At 39.5% G+C, this 15594-nt stretch overlaps 2 protein-coding genes across 2 annotated transcripts; both read right to left on the bottom strand.

Annotated features, from left to right (window-relative positions):
- On the bottom strand, window positions 258-2891 carry LOC105156808 (pentatricopeptide repeat-containing protein At3g06430, chloroplastic). The gene is made up of 2 exons (XM_011073028.2): window positions 2281-2891; window positions 258-1793 (listed from the first exon to the last, which is right to left on the bottom strand). Exons 1-2 carry the CDS (start codon window positions 2644-2646, stop codon window positions 633-635), a joined length of 1527 nt encoding a protein of 508 aa, XP_011071330.1. The 5' UTR covers window positions 2647-2891; the 3' UTR covers window positions 258-632.
- On the bottom strand, window positions 3040-9453 carry LOC105156807 (squamosa promoter-binding-like protein 1). The gene is given in 13 exon segments (XM_020692317.1): window positions 3040-3428; window positions 3431-3632; window positions 3749-4369; window positions 4498-4648; window positions 4781-4922; window positions 5039-5156; window positions 5469-5576; window positions 5671-5745; window positions 6121-6534; window positions 6607-6758; window positions 7829-8010; window positions 8151-8749; window positions 8927-9453. Coding segments are annotated over 12 exon segments (2976 nt in total). The 5' UTR covers window positions 8927-9453; the 3' UTR covers window positions 3040-3216.

Below are 15594 nucleotides of genomic sequence, written 5' to 3'. Positions count from 1 at the left end.
CTCTATAAATAAGTTAATTTATTTTGCTGAAATAATGGAATTATGTAAAAATGAAGGACAAATTTTGTAAAAAGCAAAAAAAACTTCCTCTAGACACAAAAAGGGCTTCTTCTTATAATTAGTAGAAACAGTTTCTTTGCTTATTTGAAATTTGGGGGTAATAAGGACAATTGGGTTGATAGCCTATTCTCATCAGAGTTTAGCTCACAAACTTTTTCTTTATAAATTTAGATATAATTTTACCAACAAAGACTATATATACAAGTACTGTGAATTGTATTAGCATGGAAATCAATCATATTAACTTAAAGAAGCAAAATTGACATTTTAGAGGTTCCAATATCATCCAGTTACAATTGTAAATGCCAGGTTTATGTTGTTGCCAATTCTTCTTTAGCTCACAGCACCACATATTCCTCTAGACCCGTGTAAGGCTTCATCTTCATCAGACCAGATGGGAAACATACAATTTAGCTTCCAGTTATCCCAAAATTATCCAATGAGGCTACCTCAATCATTAGGATTAACACCTCGAGCAGGACTTTAGTTTATTTATCCACTTTGGACATGCATATCCTGACCCTGCTCAAAGACACTTATTGCTTTGTCCCACAAACTAATTCGACCAACACTCAGATTAACAGCACTTTCTCGCCGTCAGGAGCAGCGTCTGTTTCAACATCATGGTATTCTTTGCAAGTCTTACCAGTCATCATCTGCATTTCTTGCTCCAAATCATAGACCTTGTCACTCATACCTTCCTTCCTGTATGCATCCATCATCATAGAGTAAGTCGTACAATCTGGTTGGCATAGCTTATCTTTCATTCTCTTGAAAACTCTTTCCATCTCCATTATATCTTCTGCCCTTGAGCAAGCATATATGACTGCATTAAAGAACGACGTATTCTCTGGTATCTCCAATCTTCCAGCCAACTGAACACTGCTGATCACTTTATGAAAGAGGCCAGCATTGGCGTAACCTCTGATAAGACAGCAGAAGGTCTTGGTGTCCGCCTTCATGCCTTCAGCACGCATCTGATCAAATGTGTATTCCATGTGTTTCGCATCACCAGCATCCGAAAATGCCTCAATTACATTGTTGTAGGTTGAGGTTGTCCAGGGAAATGAAAGTCTACGCATGTACTCCATCACAGATGACATCTTATCATACATCCTTTTCTTCCCATAAGCACCAATCAAAATGTTAAAAGTGCGAGTTTCTGGCTCTATTCCATAATTCCGAAATTTTTCATACCACCTTTCCATCATTTCAATCTGACCCTCGTTACCAAACAAGCTAATAATGGTATTCATAGTCCATACATCAGGTTTGCTTGTCGTACTCTCAAGCATCCTGGAAAGAACCTTCTCCATCTCCTCATATTTTCCTGCCTTCCCATAACCACTCAACACTATATTTTGAGTTACAGTGTTTGGGGTAATTAATCGTTCGGCCATTTCATCATAAAGAGAGTCAACTAGTTCAAAACGAGAAGCATCAACACATGCTTTAATCAGTATACTGTAGGTGTAGACATCAGGCTGGCAAAGAGGAAGAGACTTCATTTGTTCAAGAATGGCAAAAGCTTTATCAATCAGATTGCTCCTGCAACACGCAGCAACCAAAGCTGTGTAGAGTTCCGCTGTTGGTTCCAGTCCTTCTTCAAGCATTTCATCAAAGAGCTGACAGGCTTGCCCAGGTTGTCCACATCTCCCAAGAAGAACAAGGAGCTTCATATATGTCCCTTCTTTTGGTTGGTAAAAAGGTTGCGCCTTTAGCATCTCAAACACCTAAAATTTAATGTTTGTGATGAGTTATGAATTTATGACCAGCTTCATAGCGTAAAATAGAGTTCCAGCAAGCAAGAAAAGTAGCGCATCAATTTTTCAACTTCTCCTACAGTCATGTATTTTTGTAATATGAATTATTGATCTTTATATAACTGTGTTGTAATCGCATCATACAAGACCTAAACTCCTGTACTATATTTATATATATCGATAACATTATAGAGAATAGAAAAGCCATCTCGAACATTCAACCACCCAAATTCACGAGACAATAAAGCTGGAAAGTAAATCAATTATAATTAAGCAAAGCCCAGATAACAAGGCTTTTTCTTTCTTTGAAGAATTACAAGAGCAAAGGATTTCCAGGAAACGGAAAATGATTAACAAATCATGAGAAAAGAAACTAAGAAAAATAAATGATGAGCGTGAGTGAAGTTATGCACATAAACGCCAAAATGAGCATTTAAAAGAGAGCGAAGGAGTAAACCTGAAGGGCACGGAGCCATTGCTTTTTGTCAATGGCGTCAGAGAGAGCTTCGGTGACTGTATTAGCCCATGCTTTGGCATTATTCTTCTTGTCCAGCTTTTTCTTGATATTCTTAATGGGGGTTCTATTCTTGTTATTGCTGGAGAAATGTGTGATGGAGGCTTCAGAGACACCAGGGTATTCCCCTACTTTCCAGTGCTTTTTCTTGGGCAAATTCAATGTTGTTGATGATGATGATGAAGGAGCGGTAGCGGAGGAGATAAGGAGTCTGCGGAGTGGGCGACTGGCGGTGGGTCTGAGGGTGGAGGAGGGGAGAGGGGATGCGAGGAAAGAGGAGGAAAGGGAGAGTTGTAAGGCGGCCGCCATTTGCGTTCAGCTTAATTTGTTTACTACACTTTGAATGGTGTTCGGAGTGTGTGTCTGTGTGGATGAAGCAGTTTAAAAAGTCGGGAATGCCCTCTCTGTCCATTATTATTATCTATCTACAGCAGAACTTGTATTTTGTAATAGTGTTAGTGTTATTTTACGAACAGGAACGGTAACGAGTAGTACGTAATATTTTTAGAAACACAATTGGGTATTTAAACCTATTTTCCTATCGAATGAGATTTTGCGCTTTTTTGCAAAAACACATAGGCAACTTTTTGGCATTTTACCCTTAAAAAAAACATAGAAGAATTATGTTTGTCATGCAGAATAAGAGATGCAACAAGATAATTGGAAAATAGCGGCTGCTGATACAGTGAGTTGCGGAGGATATGTACTTCATCACTATTCCTCTGAATTCAGAAACCAATTTATGTCAATTTTGTAATACTATATTATACTAAGGATGAGAACAACATAGCCACAACTCACAAATTAAGATACACAGATATGGACATCCTCAATATCATCATATCCCTAAACGCAACACAATTACTCGTACCTCTCCCCCTACTCCGACCCATATTTCAATAGCTCCCACCTGAAGGGCCGGAATGAATAAAGAACCTCTGGTGAGCTTTTGAAGAGCAATGCAGCACACACGCACACCGCCGCTATTGCAACCATTGAAACCATTGCTGGTCTGTATATCGTCACTGATGCTCTCCACCTTCCATAACTCAATTTCTTTCTGTTTGGAACACACCCAATTTCCTCGACTTACTTGTGTTTCCTATCTTCTGCTTCACATTGTTGCCGTCTAATAACATACCTGGAATGTCCACAACAACTTGTCCATCTCCTGATTTCTTCTTCAGTTTCCTCTGAACTAGATGGACGTATGAGTAATGCCCACGCAGACATGCATAGTCATGTGGTGTTAATCCCATACTGTCTCGAGCCTTCTTCCATGCTTCAATTCCCACCTGACAAATGCAAACATCAAGACACTAAAACACTTCGTTCAAGAGCAGAAACTCTTCATACATGTAAACAACCAAATCACTAGAACAAATGCATAAACAGACAAGGTACAGCATACCGATCCAGGATCTGCAGTTAATGCATCCAATACATTCTCAGAGCTGTCCAGGCTGGCTGCAACATGCAGAGGAGTCAAACCACCCGGGCCCATGCTATCAGGCTTAAACAAATATTGGCCCTCATCAAGTTGCTTCTCCTCGGGCCCTCTGTTGTCTAAAGCTCCACTTGGATGGTATTCTAGTAGAAATTCTACCATGGACCTGCTATTTCTCCGAACCGCTCGGTGAAGAAGGCCAATTTCCAGCAATGCAACTAAAGTAGAAGTGTATTGCCCTGAATCTACCGTACCATCCAACAAAATATTTAAGAGCTTTTTCACCACAGCACACCAGTCATGATCGATGGCAAACTCAATAAGCCACCTGAAGCGTTTGAAAGAGAATGGGTCCATGTTGCCGTTGCTCGCTCCCAACCTAAATATCAACCGATTTTTATGGAGAAGCCAACCCATTTCATGCACAAAGTCCAAAGCTTGGTCTCTAGCTCTAACTTCATCAGCATTTTCATAAACAGTATCAGCACCGTCAATGATGCTCTCCAGACTGCATATTTCAGAGCAGACATCCTTCTCTGCAACAATGAATGGAAAGAAGCTGCTGCTGAGACTATGGTCTTCAACCTAATATATGGGCAACAATCACAAAATTCAGCACTTGGCCAGTCAACCTAGGTAGTGCTTTCACAAAACTGTGCAACAAACAGTACATAATCTGCTAGGCAACAAAAATCCATGGGAAAAAATGTCACCTCAATAAATCCCCTTCCAATAATATTAGGTATAAAACAAGAGAACCCAAGGCACTGAATCTCTTGGTGTTGAACAAATGAATCTGCTGCACCAGTCATATCAGCACAATTCTCCTGAACCAGATACTTCCCCTCTAGTGCGCACAGTAACCTGAGAGAAATGCAACAAAGTCGTATTGAAGCATCCTTCAAGCTTGACTTGGAAAAACACAAAAGAGAGAGTATAAAATTCAAGAAACCATCTCCAAAACCAAGAGACTGATGCATGTCAAGACAAAAATACCTTGACGTAGCACGGGATAAGTTGAAGCCTTTTACAACAAAATGAACAGACTCAGAGAAAGCAACAGCAATAGGCTTGATGCTTGATATTCTACAATTTCGATGGATATTTAGAGGTAAGGGTGCATCCAGAACAACCTCGCCTGCAGCAGAAAAAGTTTTTAGCCTAAACATCCCAAGAGTGATTTTTCATTTCTTCAGGAGTCTAAAACTGGAAAAGCATTTGAAACATGTTACAGAGTAGAAAACATAGATATACCATTATATACGAATGTTGCACGATGCTGTACTCGGGTATATATCCATCCTGTTCTCCAAAATGATTCAGCAGATGATTCAAGAAGCCTTCCCAAAGTGGAATTTAGATTGCAGTACAGCTGCAAGGAACAATTACTATATGAATTTTAGCCCATACTTAAAACTGAATAGATGAACACGTAGACCAAGCATCCAAGTAAGTTAATGCTGGTCCGTAATTCTTCACTGAAACTAAGCTAGCAGTGATCACAGGATTGTGGGAGCCAGTTCCAGAATCCTACTTATAAACATTATCTGATTGAAGGCAAGGCTTGATAACATTATAATAGCTTCTGCAGTCCACATCCAGCACAGATCAGAGACTTATAGCCTCAATGGAGTTTGAATGGATAATTAGCTATTAATATACCTGTGCTGAAGCAAAAACTTACCTCGTCCCAGGTGGACTTATCCATGCATAGATATATTGTCAATACAACACAACCAGGTCGGATGTAGCTCTCTATATCCGTAGGACTACTGGATAGCCAATCAAGAATCTGACATTAAATTGAACAAAATTAAACTTTCAAACCAAAATTAGAAAAGAGAGGATAAAAGGAATGTGTTTAGCCTCAAAAGCAGGAAAAAGACCTGTTTCCGCAGAGCAAGAGGAAAATCACTTGGATCTTTGCCAAAAAGTTTAAAAACAATCCGATCTGTACGACTCTGCAAGGTAAAATCCAGATTGGCTATTTGATATCTCAAAATAAGAGAACCTTAACGAGCTTCTAATGATGAAATGCTACTAGATGCTTTTGTACGTAAGAAATAGACATAAAAAACATCTCAAGTTTAAAATGTGGTATCATATAAAAGGAAACAACTGGTAGTGCATATGAGCAAGTCATATTAGTGGAAGAGTAGAAAATACTGCACGACAGATTACAGCACTGACACCTGTCATAATTCTAAAGCACACAGTTCCATCAAGTGAAAGATCCCCAGATACACTCAATTTGTGCCAAACACAACTTCAAATTTCAAATTCATTCCTAAACAAGCAGTGGTTGAATAAACTGCAGCGAGAATCAGTTTTCACACCTGTGCCTCCCCACTGGATGTAGAAGGTGAGTGGCTCTGTGTGGAACCCGAATTCCCACTATTATGTGGTGGACTAGACTGTTGCAAATCTTTACATAACCAAAATGGGACAGCAGCAGACACATTTCCGAGATTTTCAGGGGTAACATTATCCTGTTGATCCTCTATGCAGTCTTGAGAACCATCATAAACATTATTTAAGTCAATATTGTTCAGTTTCATCCTTCCCACTGTCGTATCTGAAGCATTTGCTTTGCTTAAGTTGCTTGCATTTTCTGGGAAAAGTAAAGCAGATTGTTGTGAAGCAGATACATTATGTGCAACTCCAGCTTGTGCATTATCTGGCACTGTATTCTTAAGTGTCAAATTAGGTGAAGGTGTGGTCACACCCAGCCCAGCAGGCATGGTAGTGTCCTGCAATAAAATGCAATCAGAAGATAAACCAAAATGCATGGTAGACTCAGGCCTTAATGCTTAGCTTAGCACCTTTAGAGCAGTCCCCAAAGATGCCACCACATTTTGCAAGTCCTGAGATACAGGCAGCAATCCTGCAGTATTTTTCTCATTGCTTGAACCAGCAAGGTTTCTTAGGAGATGACATAGCAGATCCTGATCCTTTGTTTGATCTGAGCTACTGGCTGCAGTTGATAAACAGGAAAGCCACAAAGTGATAAGTAACATAACTAATGATAAGATAAAAAGATTAAGATTAAATAAGAGGAAAACCAATAGGGGGGGAGGGGGCATTTTGGAGTAGAAAATTCACACTTGAGGTAGCGTCCTCAGAATTAGAAGATTTTGGCCCTAATGCAAGAGGAGGAAATAACTTTGTCCTGGGAATCCAATCAACAACTCTTAAACTTGACAAACACAAGGCAATACCTGGACTTCATAGACCTTCTAAGAACTTCCCCCCTGTCACATTTCTCTACATGACCTAAATTGAAGGCCTTCCACCATCAGCTGATTCACATAAGCAGAAGACTTTCCACATAGAAGGTTGTTGCTAGCAAGTCAATAAGCACACTCAGAGGACTTAAATACAGCTCTCAGAAAGACTTGGATCCAAAGAAAGTCATTTACTTGGGGTGTTCACTCAGTAAACTGAACTGAATCGAACTAGTAAGCTGAATCTTTTCACAACTCTCCTTTCAGTAATTTGGTTTACTTACCACACTTATATTAAAAAAAAATATGAAAACTAAAAAGTACAGTATTGATGCAAGGATCACATAATAGAATCATGCAAGCATATCTTTATTTGTATCTCTTCTAGAAAACATAAATTAAAAAATATTTAAATTTAAATAGTATCATATATACTTGATTTGATATTTGATATAGTTCGGTAAACCGAAACATAAAAGCTATAATGCAATTTTGTCAGATGCAAAATTTGAGTTCAGCACGTTAACCAAAGTGTAAACACCCTAAACATGTGAAGCATAATTCTGCATGAAGACCCTGGGTTTTCATTTAAATATGTGAAGTTTGCAACATAGAGTGGGAAGATCGGCCCATAAATATAGAATATGCACATCCATTATCAGCTTTATGAAACTTTGTCCAGGCAATGAAAAATAAATTTCACATCTTCACAGTTTTGACTATTAGCAATAAATATCAGAAAAGGTAGTTCAACAGAAAGATCACTGCAGCTAAGAACAAAGTGCTGGATAATAAAAGCTTTTCTCATATGCCTACTTACTGTGTAAATTGGAGAGTATCCTTAGCAGACTGATTAACAAATAATTACTGCCCTGCTCATCATTCAGGTTGGTTGCACTAACTACATTCTCTGGATGTGTTTTCCTCCTTCGTTTGTTATGGCCAGCTAGACGCCTGCGACAACTCCGCTTTCCTTCATCAAACTCTTGAAGAACATGAAACCTGTTCAAAGAACAGCCGAATAAATTTCATCATGAGAAACACAATACAGCATTAATCTCGGTAAAAGATGCATAAAGGAAGGAAGAAATCTGGACAGTGCAAAAATAATGTGTGGAAAAAAAAAAAAAAAAAAACAGTACCTGCTGCACTGTTGACAAAACCGCTGCATAACATTTCCTACTAAAGCTCTGGTAGCCTTAGAATGCACCTCACACACTTTATGCCTCCGGTGATAATCTTTAGCACTGCTCAAATCAGCTTTACAGTCATCTACTTGGCAAACAGCGCGAGTAGATGATGTGCTGGAAACTTTTGTCTTCTTCCCACTTTTATCTTCCCATTTATCTACCACCTCCCTTTCCATGACAGGAAACACATGTCCACCTAGCTTCAGATTAAGTGACCCAGCCTCATCATTCAGCGGTTCATTTGCCTCAACAGACCTCCTACGTTTCTCCAAATCCCTCTTCACCCTCTCATCTCCCAGCATCACTTCATCTGTCCCTGATGGGAAACTACTAGAAGCCCCAGTTTTCACAGGAATATCTGATCCAACTGGCAGGAACTGCCTACTCCTACAATCTGACGGCACGGAGTTTACTGGAGAAGCCATAAACAAATCGCCATCCCATCTCCAATCATTCAAGTCCCATTCCATGCTCTTTTTCCCAACGACCTTCATATCCGACACCACTGGACCATAGAAGTTATGCGACTTTCCACCAAACTCAGTCTGCATCTACGAAAATCCAAAAGAAGCACAAATCGGAAATTGAAATTTAAAAAAAAAAAAAAATGGAACAGATGGCTGAGAATACCTAGATTTCAACTAGGCAGAAAAATCTTGCACAAAGAAATAAGAAGGAAAAAGAATCCAGAAAGAATGAGCAGGGGCAATGGTGAAGCGAATAATCACCTTTCAGTCAGCCTCACTACAACCCCAGAAATCCAAGAAAAGTACACCGACGCATCCATGGACCCAAACAAGAGAAACCCACATGACAAAAATAACACTAAATTATGATTAGCATCATGAGTACAATTTATATATCTCTTTTGTAAAAGAAAGAAACTGCAAAAAGGCTCTCCAGCTCTTTCCCCCAAAAAGGACAACAGCTTTTCCGTTGATCAAAGAAATAATAATTAAAAAAAAAAAGAAAAGAAAAAAGAGGTGTGAGGCAGTAGTAATAGTATATATTATGTGTTGAATTGAATAGAGATAAGAAAAAATTCAGAAAGCAAGTGTAGTTAAGAAGAGAGTGAACTTGCCGATAGAGGCGGAGGTGTGAATTGATCTGAAGACGTGTTAGGTCCGACCCAATAATAGCCGGCGATTTAGAGCTCCATAAACATAAATAATATAGCGAGCGAGAGAAAATCAGGACACGTTTTTTTCTATCTAATAACTGAAAAAGGTGGAGCAAAATTAGGGACAAGAACACAACAGAACAAAATTTAATTATTTATTAAATTAAATATGAAAAAAGTGGTTTGAATTACTGTACTCACTTGGTACACAATTAATAGGTGGAAAAGTAAAAAAATAAAATCATCAATATATATATAGTAAAGACTACAGGAACAGCAGTAGTAGTAGATACAAGGGAGAGTTAAATTGAATTGAATTTGGATGATCACTTTTAATTTAATATAATAAAAATGATTTGTAGAAGGAAGTAAGCAAAAGTGTAGAGGTGTTTTGTTGTTTGTGTTGTGTATATAAAGTGGTAAGCATGTGTAGTGTTAGGAGAGGTGGGGGATGAGAATGTGGGACTGGACTGCCTGCAACTCCTATTACATACATACACACATACATACATAGGAGGACATGAAGACAATGACTAGTCAAATAAAAGGGGCCTCTCATATAAACATTCAAAACATAACATAATAATATCTATCTATACACGGGACTGACTGGGTGGTTTTGCAATTTCCAATTTCTGTGTGTTGATGCCTTTTGGATTTTGTATATGGTAATAAGTTTCTCTTCTGCATCCTAATCTATTTTTATTATTAATAATGTTGAAATTGAATGAAGACGAGTTTGTTACGTGAATGCTGATTTGGGGAAGTGAGTTTGTGTAAATTAAAGGGGTACAATTATTAAGGATGTAGGGTCTGGCGTACGTACAAGTTGACATCACTCCTTCCGTCCTTCACTCTTTAATAACCGGCAAGGCAACGCCCTTCTTCTTGTTTAGTTGATAAAGAAAAAGTCATAATTAATATTACAATTGATTTTTTTTATGGGTTAATTTGAAAAAAGTGATGATAAAAAGATTGGGTAGTCATGTGAAATATTATTTAATTTAGGAAAAAAAAGCAAGGGGTGGGGGGATGGAATGGAGAAGAAGGGGACCATTTGGCATTTTAGAAGGGAAGATGCACTAATCAATCTGCACATGGGCACCGCACCGGATATATGCTGCTGTCAAGTGTCAATTACAACCTTCAACCTACCTACAACTATAGTCTTACTTCTCATCAACACCCTCCTTTTCATTTCCTACTTCTTTTTCACCATATCCCAATGCATATCATAAACGCATGATTTTACAAGTTAAGACTAAACCCAAACCCAAAATTCATGTGCATGCTGGGCGGCCCAATCCATTGTAGCCCAGAAAGATTATTTAATTATATAGTGAAATCCATATACCATAAATCATATTAGTTATTGAAATGATATGGTTTTGTCCAACTCCAGGCAATGATTAAGTAAAATGAATTAGGACAGATAGGATAATTGATTCTTGTTTTTCATCATAACCCAAAACCCCACCCACCACTTCCACCCAATAGCCACTGATTGCTGATTTTTAAATAATTAATAGCAAGAAAACATATATATATAAAGTGATCAAAATTGATAAGGAAATAAAAGAAAGAGGTAGCGGGTCAACACCTATTTAATTGAAGCTACACATTTAAATTCCACATTTCATTGTATTTATATTCCCTCCGCTAATTACCTCTAACTAACATCCTTCATCCATGTGATTGATACCCAACAACCAAAAACAATAAAACAAACTATATTATTCTAATTTAATTCATGCAACGATACCCAGTCAACCAGTATCCATTTCTTCATAATACTCACACCATTTCTTCTACTTCAGTTTTTCAGTTTTTTTTTTCTTCCGACGTTATCACTTTTATTTTAATATATAATTATATTAATTTAAAATAAAAATGTCTTTTTCATTTACAAATAACAATTTGTAACACATTCATATTAATTTTTTTATTGTGTCGATAATATTTTTAAATTAATTTTCTTTTTCTTTTTATTTTATGAAACATGATGTATTGATTTATATAATATTTTTTTATTTTAAATATATTTAAAATCAAAAAAGATTATATTATAGAAATACTTGCCAAAACTAGTATATCTATACATATATATATATATCTATAAATCATCAACATTCAGAAACGGTGGTTAATGACACTGTCGCACCAACTTTTTGTTAACCCAAAAATATCTTTCAAATGATAGGATAACTAACTCATTTCAAATTTTTAAATTTTGCATTAACTGTGATGTGTGCGATTTTAGTACGAGTCCAAATTTCTTGAATCTTGGATTTGAGCCAATCGAATAAAAACTTTTGTAAGAGAGAACTTGCAAAACAAAAGGTAGCACTTCGATACTTAAGTTAGTACCAATTTGAAAAATAATGATTCAGATACCGAAAATACATTAGGAATAGGATAGAATGTTGAAGAAATAAGAATAAATCGAGTATATGAGAGTGATGGTAGATTAACAAAGTAGTAATTGAGTTTTCGCAGCGTGAAGGCGTCCCTCTACCGGGGTATGGACCTCCTAATTATAACAGAGAGTCCTCCTTGTCGCGGGACGGATGCTGCTTCCTGTTCCTGAGGAAAACGAGTAGAGTTAGTTGAGGTAAAGCGTGATTGAACCTTCTCTTTTAGGGATTATATTATGAGGATCACTTATTTGAGTGAGGGAGAGAATCCAAAATGTAGGAGGACTCCTAGCCCTCTAGGAGTCTGTTGGGCGCTAGAGTCCAGGTTTTATGGGGAACCCTTCCACCACGCGCACTCCTCGTCAGCCATGGAGGGGTCTACGTGGAGGGCTCATGTGTGTGCCACGTATGCTTCAAGAGCTGATGTTTGCAAGAAAGTTGGGTCGGTTGCAAGGGTTTTGGGCTAGGTGAATTGAGCCGTATGATTTGGCCTTTTTATTCGGACTGGGCGTACATAGGGGGTGTTTTCCTCAAACGTTCCTATCGTCTTAGAGACGAAATCTGCTAGTGCCTGAGCTTTATGGTGGTTCTGGGCATATAGGAGATGTCGTATTCACTTAACTCCACCGCCCATTTCACCAATTGCCCTAAGGTATCTAGTTTACCTAGCGTCTGCTTCAAGAGTAAATTGGTCTTTACTCCAATAGGATGTGAGAGAAAATAGGATCGTAGTCTCCTAGTAGTAGTAACCAATGCGAGGGCCATTTTTTCTATGGGGGTATTCCTTTTGCACCAATAAGGACCTTGCTAACGTAATAGATTGGCATCTGTCTTCCTCCTTCTTCGCAAATTACTACAGAGTTTATTGTTTGGGGGGTGGTTGAGAGATGACGTAAAAGGTATCCCCTAGGAAAGGCTTCACTAGCAAAGGGGAGCCCTGCTAGGTATTATTTGAGGCTCTCAAATGCATGCTGGCAGGAGTCATCCCACTCGAAATTTTTTGGCTTTCATAGGATTTTGAAGAAGGGTAGGCTTTTCTCTGCGGATTTGGAGATGAATCAGCTTAGCGCTGCTATTGTTCCAGTTAATCTTTGCACTTCATTGATGTTGGAAGATGCTTTCATGTCTAAGATGGCCTTAATTTTGAGAGAGTTGGCTTCAATTTCTCTCTGGGTAATCATAAATCCCAAGAAGCGCCCTCATTTCACTCCAAATGCACATTTTCCAAGATTGAGTTTTAGTCGATACTTTCTTAAAACAACAAATATTTCCTCCAGATCCATCACATGGTCTTGTGCTTCTTTACTTTTACGAGCATATTGTCTATAGATACTTCTATGTTTCTCCCAAGTTGTGGGCGAAATATTTTATCCACCAGCTGCTGATAGGTGGCTCCAGCGTTCTTCAGACCAAACGGCATAGCTATATAGCAAAAGGTTCCGATGGATGTGATGAAGCTAACTCTTTTATGATCCTTAGGGGCTAGCATTATCTGATGATATTCTTGTGAGGCGTCCATCATGCTTAAGAATCCACATCCGGATGTGGAATCTACCAATTGGCCGATTCGAGGAAGAGGATAAAAGTCTTTGGGGCAAGCCTTGTTGAGGTCTTTGAAGTCGAAGCACATTCGCCATTTTCCTCCGGGTTTGGGTACTAAAACCATATCAGATAGCCACTCGGGGAATTGTATTTCCTCAATGTGACCAGCTGCCAATAGTTTGTCTATTTCGACCTAAATAATCTTGTCTTTCTTATGTTCAAAATGTCTATTCTTTTGTTTTACTGGCTTCATGTTGGGATCGATGTTGAGGTGGTGAGTTATGACAGTAGGGTCAATCCCTTCTAAGTCTTGAGGTGTCCATGCAAAAATGTCCGTGTTGTAATGTAGGCATTTAACTATTTCTTCAAGTATCGTCTTTTCTAGTTGAGAACCAATGCCTGTAAATTTTTCTGGATCTCTTAATACGATCTCAATATTTGTCAAGTCTTCCATCGACTAGACTTAGGAGGGTGTCTTCTCGTCTTCACTTTTTTCATTGTCGTTTTTTTCGCATTCGCTAGGAGATACCTCCCTGCCATGTCAATAGGAGGGTGACTCCTTGTTAAGTTTGTTAGAAGGTCATTCCTTGGAGTCCTCATCCCTACTCCTCTTTTGTCCCTTACGTACAACTTCCACATAGCATTTGCGAGATTGGAGGAGGTTTACTTGTACTTCTCCTACCCCTCCTGACATAGGAAATTTGATTTTCATGTGGTAGGTGGATATCACAGCTTTGAAGGCGTTGAGGGTGGGCCTCCTTAGAATGACATTATAGGCCGAAGGGGTATCTACCACCAGAAATTTTAACAAGTACATTTTTCGAGTAACCCGCTGGCCAAAGTCAGAGGAGGAGAGACCATGTAGGGTGGACTAAATCTCCTGCGAATTCGTAGAGGTAGGTAGTCACTGATTCCAAGGGAGTATCCCCTAACTGCATTTGGTCATATACTTCTCCAAATAATATATCTGCAGAACTCCCTGAGTCTATGAAGATTCACTGGGTTTTTTCCCAACAGACGTACTCCAATAAATACCTCTTTTGGATGAGCCTTTTATTTCATTCTTTAAATATCGGCATTCTTTCGTGGTATGACTGTAATCATTGTGGGAACAACAAAATTTGTCAAATTTAGGGCGTTGAGGCTGCTCCTTCCATGATCGGGGCCGGGTGAGCAAACCCTTCCCTTCGACTGCCATGAGGGCCTGAGTGATGGGCACAATGAGGGGGTATACACAGCCTGAATCCTATGGAAGGGTGCCTTCTTATCCCGAAACTTGGTGCGTGGTTTCTTGAAGGAGGTCTCCTCCCGGGTCTCCTTCCTTTCTTCTCCTCGGCTTTTCCTCTTAGCTGCCTGGCCATATTCTATGTTAATATATTTGGTTGTGCGGGCCAAGAGAGCGTTGAACTTCAAAACGGGGTTTTTGGCTAGGGATTTGATGAAATCCTCATCCAAAAGGCCTTATGAGAAGGTACTGGCCTTTACCTCTTATGTGGCGGAAGGTACTTCCAAGGTTGTTGCTTTGCATCTTTGCAAGTACTCCCTCAAGGGTTCGTTGTCCGTTCGTCGTACAACGAAGAGGCTAAGTTTTGTCTTTCGCAACTTGCGGCTGCTGGCAAAATGGTGTAAAAACAGGGACCTAAACTCTTGGAAGCTTCCTATCGCCCCAATGGACAATTGGTTAAACCATTGTTGTGCGGCCCGGGTGAAGGTGGTTACAAGAACTTGGCATTTGATCCCATCTATGTATTTGTGCAGCAGGGCTGCGTTCTCGAAGCGTAACAGGTGCTCATAAGGATCGTCGATCCATCATACTCAACGATAGTAGGAGTACGGCAATTTGCAGGGAGCTCATCGGCATTACAACATCCGTGAAGAGAACCCTTTGTAATTCTTCCCTTGGGACTCGCGCTATCTGGTGCTGCATGTCTTGGAGGCTCTTTTGAAGACACTCCAGACGGGCCAGTCATTGTTGGGGGACCTCTGGTAGATTTGTTGGAGGGAGCCCCTGTACCCCAGTGGGGGACCTCTGGTAGATTTGTTGGAGGGAGCCCCTATACCCCGGGAGGGGAGGGGGGGCTCCTGCCATGACTGCGCCTCCGCCCGAGGAATTCTTTCTGTACCTTCTTGAAGGGCGTCTGCTTCCAGTGTAGGGGTTGGACGAGTAGGAAGCAATATAACTATCTGTTCACGCAAAGCTGCGGCGACGGCATGTTGTATTGCACCCAGCAATCAATTCTCCAACATAGTGTCGGAAGAAGTGCTCCATCTTAGGGGATCAACCAATGGCTGCATCACCCTGGGAGGCATCATAAAATTT

Source organism: Sesamum indicum, linkage group LG3, assembly GCF_000512975.1.
Source record: "Sesamum indicum cultivar Zhongzhi No. 13 linkage group LG3, S_indicum_v1.0, whole genome shotgun sequence".
Classification (NCBI taxonomy): Eukaryota; Viridiplantae; Streptophyta; class Magnoliopsida; order Lamiales; family Pedaliaceae; genus Sesamum; species Sesamum indicum.
Note: the sequence above shows the minus strand (reverse complement) of the source record. Positions and strands in the feature narration are given on the sequence as shown.

Bases quoted from the DNA above. Each gene is read 5' to 3' on its own strand.
- LOC105156808 (XM_011073028.2), bottom strand. From the start codon at position 2,646: ATGGCGGCCGCCTTACAACTCTCCCTTTCCTCCTCTTTCCTCGCATCC. The intron at 1,794-2,280 runs GTTTACTCCTTC...ATTAAATTTTAG, and splicing joins AATGGCTCCGTGCCCTTCAG to GTGTTTGAGATGCTAAAGGC.